At 31.9% G+C, this 11,691-nt stretch overlaps 1 protein-coding gene across 2 annotated transcripts; it reads right to left on the bottom strand.

Moving 5' to 3' along the window:
• Positions 1–170: 170 nt before the first annotated feature.
• On the bottom strand, positions 171–10,992 carry LOC117167307 (vacuolar protein sorting-associated protein 21-like). 2 transcript variants are annotated; one of them, XM_033352143.1, is made up of 4 exons: positions 10,927–10,992; positions 10,775–10,811; positions 1,140–1,267; positions 171–985 (listed from the first exon to the last, which is right to left on the bottom strand). In XM_033352143.1, the coding sequence occupies exons 3-4, from the start codon at positions 1,242–1,244 to the stop codon at positions 500–502; spliced, it is 591 nt and encodes a 196-aa protein (XP_033208034.1). In that variant the 5' UTR covers positions 1,245–1,267; positions 10,775–10,811; positions 10,927–10,992; the 3' UTR covers positions 171–499. The 2 variants fall into 2 exon arrangements, with proteins under 2 accessions (XP_033208034.1, XP_033208033.1); XM_033352142.1 differs by having other exon boundaries at positions 10,775–10,990.
• Positions 10,993–11,691: the final 699 nt, after the last annotated feature.

An 11,691-nucleotide genomic window follows, 5' to 3' on the forward strand; every position in this document is an offset into this window, starting at 1 on the left:
GGGGGGGGGGGTCGATGCCCTCTAGCATGCAAAAAAGATTTGCCATGCATTTTTGGATCACCCTATAATGTGCACCTTCAAAGCGTATATACATTTAACAGAACTTATATTAGAAAACATCCTTAGAAGTAGAAATAAGCACGGAAAGAAAATACAACTGTTAAATCTACAAGAAAATATTTGTTGAAAAAATTTGGCATTGAGTAAATAACATTCATTTGGCAACGTTAAATAACGTTTGACAACATTTCATAATTACGATACATAGTATTGAGAAGAACCTCTTAAGAAAAGAATTGGCTTGTCATAGTATTCAATGCAAAATGAGGGTCTTGGTCTTTGAATACAAACAAAATTTACAACTTGCATCAATCGCTTAATAATCAGCCTTAATTTCAGCACTTTTGTGCCATCGTGATCACGAAATACAGGTGTTAAAAAAATCGAAGTAAGTTTACCTGCTGAAAGAAAGCAAATAAAGGAATGTTTTGAATTGAAGCTAACAGCAAAAAAATGGTTTTTCGTGAATTCCGTGCGCGATACTATTATTATGAAAATCTTCTTCACTGGATGGAGTCGAGGCCATATCCTGATCTTTTAGGCCGTAATTATATACTTTGATACTTGTGGTTAAATCATCATAATCCGTTAGCCTTAACATTTCAGAGGCAGTAGTTTGAAAAACGGATTCAATACCTTCACCAAAAAGGGCCGAGGTTTCGTGATAGGAAGCACCGATTGAGGTAGCGTAGGTTCTGCCTTCTTCGGAATCAATTTTCCTCTCTTTTATTCGGTCACTTTTATTACCCACTACAATGAGAATTATGGCTTCTTCTATATTTCTTTTCAGTTCAGAGACCCAACTTTTAACGCTGATAAAGGTGTCATAATTCGTCAAGTCGAAGACGAGCAGAGCTGCATTTGCATTACGATAATACATTGGTGCCATCGACCTGAATCTTTCCATTCCTGCTGTGTCCCAGACCTTAAAATATTATACAAATGTTGCAAAATTAGAAAAATATATCAATGAAGATGATTAGGGGCAGCTTGATGAATGAATTAAAATCGAAGAAAGGTAGAGGTAAACTGAATAAGATAGGAATGTCTTTTTTTTTTTTTTTTAATTTGGAATTTACCTGGAGAATAACTCTGATATCTCCAATGGCCACGTTGCAGGTACAGAAAGATGCTCCTATCGTGGGAGGACTATGAGGATCGAAGTTTTTATTAGCATACCTCATGAGTAAACTTGTCTTCCCCACAGCTGTTAAAAATATAAAGATACATTTTTTAGATCTGTCCTCGTTACAGCTTTTAAATTTAAAATTTATTTTTTCTAAAACTAATTACTTTTTACAGCTCTTGCTTTGAACCTTATTTAATGACTTGATACATTTTCGCTAAATATCGTGGCACAATAGGGCACGATCATTGATTGTCAACTCGATTTTCAATGAATTACAAAATTGTTCATGATAATATAGCAACAAAAAAATCGACCCTTTTTCGCCAAGTTCGCAGACTGTGAAACTAAGAAAATAAAGTTCGAAGTAGCAATCATATGATATGGGTATATCCTAATGAAATGTTTAGAAATATCAAACTTATTATAAAACTTCTAAATAATATGCTACAAAGAACATACGGACATAAAATTTAATAGAATTATTAATTACATTTAGCAGAAATCGACATGCTCTTTTGGACATGATACCATATCTAAAGTAGGTTTTAAAAGTAACCCGAAATAACCATAAGTAATAATATGTACTACTGTATTTCATTCAATACTTGAATAATGGAAATTATTGACTTTAACAAAATATTAAAATTACTTTTAAAGATATTTTGGGATTGGATTCAATATTTTTTAAATTGTGACTAAGCCCTAATTGATGATATCCAGCCACTGAAAAAAATTTGCAAATCGTTAACAAGTTTTAAGGAATTAATAATCAAAAACTGCGTGTACAGAATACAATGTTTGAATATAATTTTTAATTTAGCAAGTGAAGTATTTGACTACTAATTACAAGCCTGAAGTAACGCGTTAGCATTACCGTATCTGCCTTAAAATGTATAACGCGTTACCGTGTTCGTTATCAAAAAAAAACTATCTTGGCGTTACCTTTTTCCATTATTAGTATATTACATCAGAAGTAGGGTTCGAAGGCCATACTATTTCAAGTCTATATTTTATTCGTAATCATCAATTTATGAGACTGTAGTGCCGTCTCAAAAGTGAGTCGTGATATTTGTAACATCCTTGGTTGTGAAAACATAAAAATGACGTGGTATTATCTACTTGACTGTGATTGGTAATTTCGTATGGCGCGAAATATGCAAATGGTTTACTCGGTGCTAGAGTATTATATATAATTATGGGGAATCATGTCTGAACTGCCCCAATTTTAAGATTCATGTCTTCCGATTGCCTTCAAATTTTAAAAGTTTGTTTTCCTATGCGATAGCAATTTACCCACCAAATTGTAGACGTTTATTACAAAGATTATTATTATTACTACATCCCTCAAAGAACTACAGTTGGTGAAATTTTCATCTCCCGAACAAAACGGGTATTTTCAAAGGGTCATAACTTTCTTTCTATTAATACGAATTGATATTGATATGAGTGATTTGTGAAGGGTTTTCCATGCCCTTTCATTCTATGATTTCCATTTTTATTAATTTTTCAATTTTTGATAAACAAATTACTATATAAAATGTTTATTTAACATTTTTTAAACTACGGGTACTTTAAGGTTTTTTAAAAAGTATTTTCAAACAAGAGCTTGACTTTTTTCGATAAAATTATTGGTCGACATTGCGGGACTGACAATAGTTATATTGCGAATCTGCACGAAACCTATCGTAATGCATTAAGTTCGCGTTTTTTCGCGCATTGTCTGCTTCTGTGAACTTGAGACTTTGAATGAAGTGTTTTTCAGTTGCAATTGTCCGTTTTACTTTTGGAATGAATGTGTTAAATTTTAGGGTGCCGGGAATTGGATGTGCTTCAGTGAATATAATTTCTAGTTTTTTGGTCATCTCTATGTGAACTTCTTTCAAAGTGCAAGTAAGTACTGTCACGTTTAAATGATTCCTAGCCCATTCGAATAAATCCACCGCAGTTAGAACTGGAGTCTGTGCGGAGCGCTGTCAGATAACTTTAGCCGCAAGTCTTTTCAAATTTCCACCAATCCCGTCCCCTTGGCCTTTTCAAGTGCAGTTGCTTGGAAATCTGTTTCTGCGGAAATTGCACAATCTTTTTTGTGATTTAAAAGATTGCTGAAGGGATATTTATTTTTTAATTGCTGCGCAGCTCCGTCTGTTGCGTAATACGTTTTGTTGACAACACTGAATTCCTTCTTGAGGTACTCGGTGATGCTCTTTTGAAATGTATATACAGCTACAGTTTCATGATTTAGACAATCCAAGATGATTGCCATGATAAAATGCTTCAGTTATTTTCCTTTTCGTAATTAATAACTGCTGTAAATATAGTAGTTTGATTATTTTTAGAAAAATTAAAAACTGTTCTTTCAGTGTAACTTTAAGATGCTTCAGGAACAAACCTTGTTGTTTCGCATAAAATGTGTGAGGTTTCAGGTTTTTAAGTTTAGTGCCAAGTTCGTCCACGAAAGCATTAGTGTCTGCTATTTCGGTCTTCAGAATCCTCCCGACAGTTTTCTGGCAACCTTAATATGGCCCTGCGTTGAAACTATTCACGACCAATAGATCCATCACGTACTTTTTAAAATTTCCAATGTCAGGGTAAGATTCACTTCCGTTAAAATGACAAGCATCAACGGTTTCACTGCACATTATTTGGTCCAGGCATTCGTGGTAATCTCATAATTGTTCACCAGTCGTCTCAGTTGAATGTTTGATATTAATCGCATTCGACATTAAATTTAAGGTTTCGTGATAAACACAGACACATGCACTGTTAGTTCGGCTTGCTTCAGCTAAAATATAGTGTTTTGGACTTGAGCGAATTTTGAAATTTCGATCTTCACATTTTCGCCTTGGGTTACAAGTATGGCATATAATTCTGAAAGATTGCACAGAGTCCGTCTCTTCTGTAATTGCTCAGGAGTATCGTCTACTTTTTTGACAGATTGACTTGCGACGCCAAGACTTAGGCGCAAGCCTGAGTAGAAAAATCTTTTCTAAAGATGCAGAGTCTTTCTGCTATAGTTTTTCTTTTATTTCACTCAGGTTTCGAGACCAGCTAAGTGATTTTCGCATTACATCCCTCTTTTTCATATTTCTTTGGTAAGAAAACATCTGGGTCATCTTTTACCTCTTCCTCTACATTAATACCAGGCACTTCTGCAACTCTGGATGTCTGTAAATTAAGATTTCTACACACTTTTCTACAGGCACCACATATTTTATTGCCTTCCGACAAATCAGGAAACATTACTAGCTGACTTTCCTTGAGAGGCCTCAAATAAGTTCATTTTCCGTGTTTGTCCTTATTTAAAGGATTTGCATATATGCTGCGCAAACTTTTCTTTTAAGAAATGTTTAGCGCGAGGTGACTATGCAAGCTCTTAAGAAATCTTAATTTCATACACTTTTTTCGAAAGCAGCTATTTCAGAAGACAATTTGAAAAAACTTATAACCTAAACTAAATGAACGAAAATTACAGACAGAAGGATACACAATTTAGAAATATAAACTACTAAGAAGAAAAAAGGAAACGCCATAAATCATAGAAAAAACACAGACAAATTTTAAGCACTATACGTTATTGCTGCTCTTTCCTTTCAGGCGACTGAAGTCAGCGTAACGCAAGGAAACGCTTTGCTTGAGGCCAAAAAACAAATGAGAGCCTATGTCATTGCCTTTTGTTTCTTGGTATAATACGAGAGACAAACGAAAGTTTATGTATGTCGATGTCTTCTGTTTTTCGACTATACACAAGACCAAGACTAATTTAGAGAAAGGACGAATTCTGTGTAATGATGTGTGTTTATACAAATAGTTTATACTGTTGTTAATTGATGCTAACCTTTTATAAGTCTAACTTATATTACGGTTGTGATGAAAATATGCAACAAATTCTCGAAAAAAAGTTAAAGAAGGGCAATGGGTAACAATGGTAAAAAAAATTACGTAATTGAGTGACAGTTTCTTAAAAACACTTTTGTTCTCTAACTTGATTATAATTACATCAAAAAAAGTCGCTGCATTGAGAACCGATTAACTCAATTTTTGGGAAGTTTCTGTAGCAGTGAAAAGTATTTACGAATGAATCGAGTTTGGATGAAACAGCGCCGGTCGATGTATCGGCTGGACTGGGCAACCTGTTCCATATTGGCAATCAATATTTTTATCGAAAAAAAGTAGCTTTCGTTTATGAATACTTTTAAAAATCAAAAGAACCTAAAGAGTTGAAAATGTTAAGCAAACATTATGCATATTCATTTTTTTTAAATTGAAACGTCAAAAACAATGGATTTCATATATCATATATCAATCGTAAATAATTAGAAAATAAGTTGCGTGTTGTTCAGTGTTCATTTGTGGAACTTGTAATTTTATAGTGTGGCGGCGTTTGCAACTAATAATATTACAACAGTTGACACCGTTCGATAAAGGGCTATCTAGCACTCGCCTTTCAGGGGGCGGTATAGACTTATAAAATACTGATTTCAAATAAAATTTGTATAAAGACTCATTAAATGCTGGTTTCAAATAAAATTTGTATACATTGATTTAAATTCTGAGAAGGTTCATACAATCTTTTTTATAAGTGTTTTTAAGCTTAAAAATATTCGACAGATTATTAATGTGATTTTTTTGTTATATTACAGAAATTGAAACATGATTATATTTCAATTTCTGTAATATAATAAAAAAATTTACATTAATAATCTGTCGAATACTTTTATTTTACACTATTATTAATTCTAAATCACAAAATTTTACGCAGAATTTCTTTTTTTTTTAATAATAATAGTTCTTCAGCAATGTTATCACTAAAATAAAACATTTTAATAATCAGAATGGATGCTGCTATGTCGAACAAAAATTCTGGTTCTACAATTCAGTCAAAGAATCTCTCAGGGACGAAATACACTGGAACATGGAATTCCGTAAACTGGATTTATGCTTTGTGAAAATTGATGCCGCTCGGCGGTTAGGCTATCAGAGGAAACGTGGAGCCGAAAGAGGAAGGACGTATTCAGTCAAGCATTGCAAACGCCCTGAAGGCCGCACTCTCATTGCGTTAATTTCAGCAGGTTGTGCCGTGCCCCTTAAATCTAACAAAAAATTGCTTATGAAGCCCTGCCCGTTTACATTCGGAGTCCTGGAGTGTTGACAAAGGCCATAACCGAAACCATGCACAACTCCAGTTTATAGTGTATGTTCTATTTTATATGAAATTAGACAAGTATATTTATGCCTTAAGAAAATAAACTAAAAAGTTACAGATATTTGAAGAAAATCTTCGGTATATATTTTTTTTTAATTTTGAAAAATGAATAAAAGATTTTCTGAAAAGCCCAGTTTGTATTTTTTAAACATGTTTGCTAAGTTTCTGCTTAAGAAAGGCGTCCTATTAGATGTATGCATGCTCAACCATTTTATAAGCCAGGAGAATTTTTTTTCTGAATATATAATTTTCCATGTGAATGATATAAGGTATCTTGAAAGTACGAAAATTTAGCCCACTTAAAACTTTTAGAGTATATTCCTTATAGAAGGACAAAATAACAAAATTGAGAAAAATGATAAGCGTAGGTGTTTGGGGAAATCGACTTTTTATATTTCTAAACAACTCGTCGCCACTTTGTTCATTTTTAACGTACTTGATTTGAAATTAATTCGACCTATATAAAACTCTTAATTACGGAGTTTTTTTAATTTGTTCTGCGAGGGAAAAAGTTATAGCGAATTTTTTGTATATATAATAATAAGCAAAAAAAAACCGAAGGAAAAAACGCCTTAAACTGGAACCTGGATTGAATGAATCTAGATTTACTGATTCCGAGCATTGTTGCCGCGGCGGTATTGGGTTGAGACGGAAGCTCCTTAGGGGCGAGAGTCTGTTCACGGAAGTGTGAAACACCTGTAGCATAACGGAACGACGCAATGTGTGGGTACTCACTCGCCAGTATTGCGCAATATATCCCCCATCCCAAAAACTGGTGGTGAATCCAATTTCCAGTGTATTCATAGTATTATTTTAGGAAGATGGCTGAACCGAACCATTTCTTTCACTTTGCGTATTTGTCAATTTATTAACGGAAAAAATTATAAACTGTCTGTTGCCTTGATTCTTACGTGAGCATTGATAAAACGTTTAGAAATTTTTAAAGGTTCGAAAAAAACTTTTTTGAATAAGTAATTTATTTATTACATTCTCATCAGAGAAGGTATTAGTTTTGTGTAAAATTTGATCCACCCAGTTTTTGTCAAATATCCACGTTTTAAGACAACCTGAATCCGAAAAACAGGTTTTTAATAATTGACAGATTGGATTGGCCTTCGGTATACTCTTTTAGTGTCCTAAAATAAAGGTCAAGATCGTTAGCCAGCCATTTTGGATAACAATTCAAAAAGTGAACGTATGTTGAAAATTTTTGAGACCACTTTTTTCAAAATTAAAAAATTTTCTGTATGGATATTCATAGTATTCAAACAGATGAACAATTTATCCTAATGACTTTCTTCTATAAAACCAAAATTTACCAGAGTTATAGCATTTACAAAATTTCAAAAAACACACGAAAATTAATATTTTAAGTCAAATAACGCACGATGTGAAACATAGTCAAGAGAAGAAACCTAAAAGAAACCTAAAGGAGTCCGCACATTGGGAAGAAAAATGACTTGTTTGGTTCAGAATAACGTACAGATCACAAATTTACCCCGATTGCGACACAACAAAAATTGGGGAAAAGGCTAATAAGATTTCTAAGAGAGTTGTCCAGCCTGATTTTTTAATTAGGTTTTCAATTTTTTTATAAATAAACTAATATGACGAGGAAATGGCCTTTTTCTATTTGACGTTAGCGGTGATCGTCAATAACAGGATAATGGTTGAAATCGCTTAAGTTGCATAAAATAGCATTAGATAAAGATATTCCAATATTGGACAATTTACAAAAAAAAATTGCTATAAACAAATTATTTGTTGAAACAAATTTTCCTACGATTTTCCATAAATACACGTTTTTTCAAGTTATGTTGCAAGAAACTGAAATCGAAACAATATTATAGAAATAAATTTCTCTTCTGATTATAATTGTTTATATTATAAACAAATTTAATTTTAAAAATGCATCATTTGGGTATCTGTGGACGGAAAAATTCGTTTTTTCGACTTCAGTCTTTTTAATTGGTAAGTTCATGATGATTTCAGCAAAATTCATGATTGGTTGATATATTTTATATTTTTTGAAAAACAAATTTAATATGCAAATGCATTATTCGAGCATCTGTCGATGGAAAATTTATTTTTTTCGATACCCGAATTAGAACTGTTGACATAGAAAAAAGCTAATTTTCCACCAAATTACTGTTGTCGATACTTTGACCTTTAGTTTAAAAAAAATGTGTGCACAAGTGTAATAAATATACAAAGACCGAGTGCGGAGCGCGAGATAAATATACTATCGAGCGCGAAGCGCGAGAAATAACACAAATCGATTCTATTTCCTAAGTGCTATGCAAATTAATCACATTTTGCTAAATTAAAACTGTTTTGAATTATCCTACAAAAAAGTGTGTGGGGACGTCCGTTAGCATGTTCGCTACCATTTCCTAAATTTTTAAGACCAAGTATTTATTATTCTAGAAAAAAAAAAAAACGGGGGAACCTAAAACTGGTAAAATCGACCATTTTCTAAGTATCACATGCCCTTAATAAGAAAATTGAAAGAAAATTTATTTGAGACGTTTGCAAATAATGACTATTTGTAACACGAACATTTTTCTCTTTAGTTTTTGAATTTAAATAAAGTCTATCCTAATCGAAAGGATAAGATATTTTCAAATTTTATAATAATTATTTTGACTGGCTTTCCTCTTCTCCTGAATAGTGATAAAGATATAAATACCATTATTGCAAGGTATAAATAACATTTAAAAAATTCATAAAGTGACATATAGGCACATGCTAACCCTGAAAATTATTCAACATTGATATTTTCCAATAATAATTTTATGATTTTGAAGTCGAGTATAGAGGTGTGCAGTCATTTATTCAAATTTTCAATACAAATTTTGACACGTTTGGAACATTGAATCTTTAGAAATAGGGAAGAATGTGCCTGTAAACCAAATCGTATTAATTTTCTTAGATTATTACAACTTTTAAAATCAAAATTAATCTTTTCCGGGAGAATCATGGAGCCACAATTCAAGTCGAATATTCGAAATTCGATTTATTCAAATAATCAAAGAAGTCAATTTTCGACGATTCAGCTGAATTTTGGGATAAATTTTTCTCCTAGAAAGGGGTAATTTTTACTTTTAAAGTAGTTACAACATAAGGAAATCAAGCCGGTTTGTGGTATAGTTACATTTTTTTATTTTGAAAAATCCGCTGTTCCAAGCGTGTCTAAATTTGTATTAAAAATTTGAAAAAAAACCACTGCACAAATCTAGTCAGTATAATAAATATGTATCCAACAGCCCTCTCTGTCACGTTTTGAGTATGAAAATGTTATTTAATTTTAAAAATTTAAGAGTTGTGAAGTGTTATTTAAAAAGTGTAAGATATCAAACGTTACCAGATTCCTACCTTAACGACTTTTTTAGTCTACATTTCAATAAACTAAATGTTTCATAAGCGAATTATGAAAAAAAATTAAAATTTCTTATGAAAAATCGAAAAAGATTATAAGGTTTTCAAGGTTAAAAAACGAAGAAATATTCCGGGTTTTCGAGGCTTTCTGGGTCGCCCGACACGCTCATATGAGCATAATTAATCCCATAGAACATCAATCTTATTAAATTGAAATTACAATTAATCCCGACTTAAATCAACGAAACGTATATCCGGCCCCCAGTTTACAGAATTATAAATAGTAAAATACGAAATTTGAATAAGCGTCTAGTTCATTTTTAAAAAATGCAGCTTTTGAGATTTTTTTCAAACAAAATTTAGCGAATTATGCAACTTATGCAGTCAACTATCAAATATTAACATAATTAGTTATTTTACTTCTGACTTTAAAGTTTTTCTAGGAAAAAAGAATTTTTTTGAAACATCCAAATATATGAATGGAACGAAAATAATAAACATTTTATCAGTATTATTAAAATTGCAATATCAATTACACAAATACAATTAAAACGACACAAGAAAATGTAAAAAATAATGTTGTTTTAGTAAAAAATTACACTTTCATTTCAACTATTCAATGGTAAATTTAAATCATAGTTTCCAATATGCACCAATAGATAGCTCTGCTTTACAATTATTTCCATGAATTCTGTTGTAGTGTAAACAATGCATGTGACACGCCTTTTCTTTTCCCTTTTTTGAATACAGCGTGGAGCTGTTTTTGGCAAAACGGAATTTAATTAAATGACATTTTTTGTAGAAGTTGCCTTCTTACATTAACAATCAGTTACTACGTTTGTCAATCATACATTCACAGCAACTACAAAGGAATTGTCAATTTTTAATTTCCTTATAACGAAAAAAAAGTATATATATGATATTGAAAAAAAACTTTTTTCTAATTATGTAAGAAGCAAAAATTAGAAATATGAAATGAATAAATTTTATTTAGTTAAACTTACCTTGTGAACCTAACAAAACAACTTTTCCTTCAATGACCTTCATGTTCACAGCACAAACATCGCACAAAAAAAGTAAAATGTATAGTTTATAATTTAAATTGAAGAATTTCTGAGGCAGTATTTTATGGTTATTTTCGTTTCCCGTAACTTACTTCCAGGCATCAGTTTCGTAGTTGGTAAATTTTTTGAGGTTTTGTGTGTCGCCGTGTTTCTGCGAGTAACGAATGAACCAGTGACATGAAACTCAGCGCTCCATCCGGAATTCTTGAAAGACTTGTACATAGAAATTGTCGGAAAGGTTGTTTGCTGCCGGGATTGCAGGTTTCTGTCATTTTATTTTAGTTAAAAAAAAATCCGCCCACTCCGCAGATAATGTATTTACCTCACGCTACTCGGACGGTCTTCGTATTTCTCTCACATTTGTGCGCCGGCCTTTTCAAATTAAAGGTCAAAGCATGGAAAAATATAATATGGTAATTGTTAATTCTCTTTTGTTAAACCTCTTTTGACTTTAATGAACACTCTCACATCACGTATATCGTGCTTCACACTCGATTTTGTTAAAGATGCGAACTTTTCTATATTATGATAAAATCTCTTATAGCAAATATATTACATTTAATTCTGTACATCGCATTGGCCTAGGGCTGCCATTCATAACATGCATTGGTGTTGAAACAAAAGTATGTTCATTGTCTTATTCTTATAATTGAAAAAGTACGCATCGTATTAAAAAAACTTTTTATTAAACCTTTTTTTGTAACTGGTGTCGTTTTCACATAAATTTATTTTGTTAATTTTCAATGTTCTTTTTTACGATTGAAACTAAAAATACGCAAATTCATAGATATAAGTTAGGCCAAAAATTTTGTTCAATAAAATGTTATTATAGCTTGTGTCTTTTTTTCCAAAAAGTT

Source organism: Belonocnema kinseyi, chromosome 2 (genome assembly GCF_010883055.1).
Source record: "Belonocnema kinseyi isolate 2016_QV_RU_SX_M_011 chromosome 2, B_treatae_v1, whole genome shotgun sequence".
Taxonomy (NCBI): domain Eukaryota; kingdom Metazoa; phylum Arthropoda; class Insecta; order Hymenoptera; family Cynipidae; genus Belonocnema; species Belonocnema kinseyi.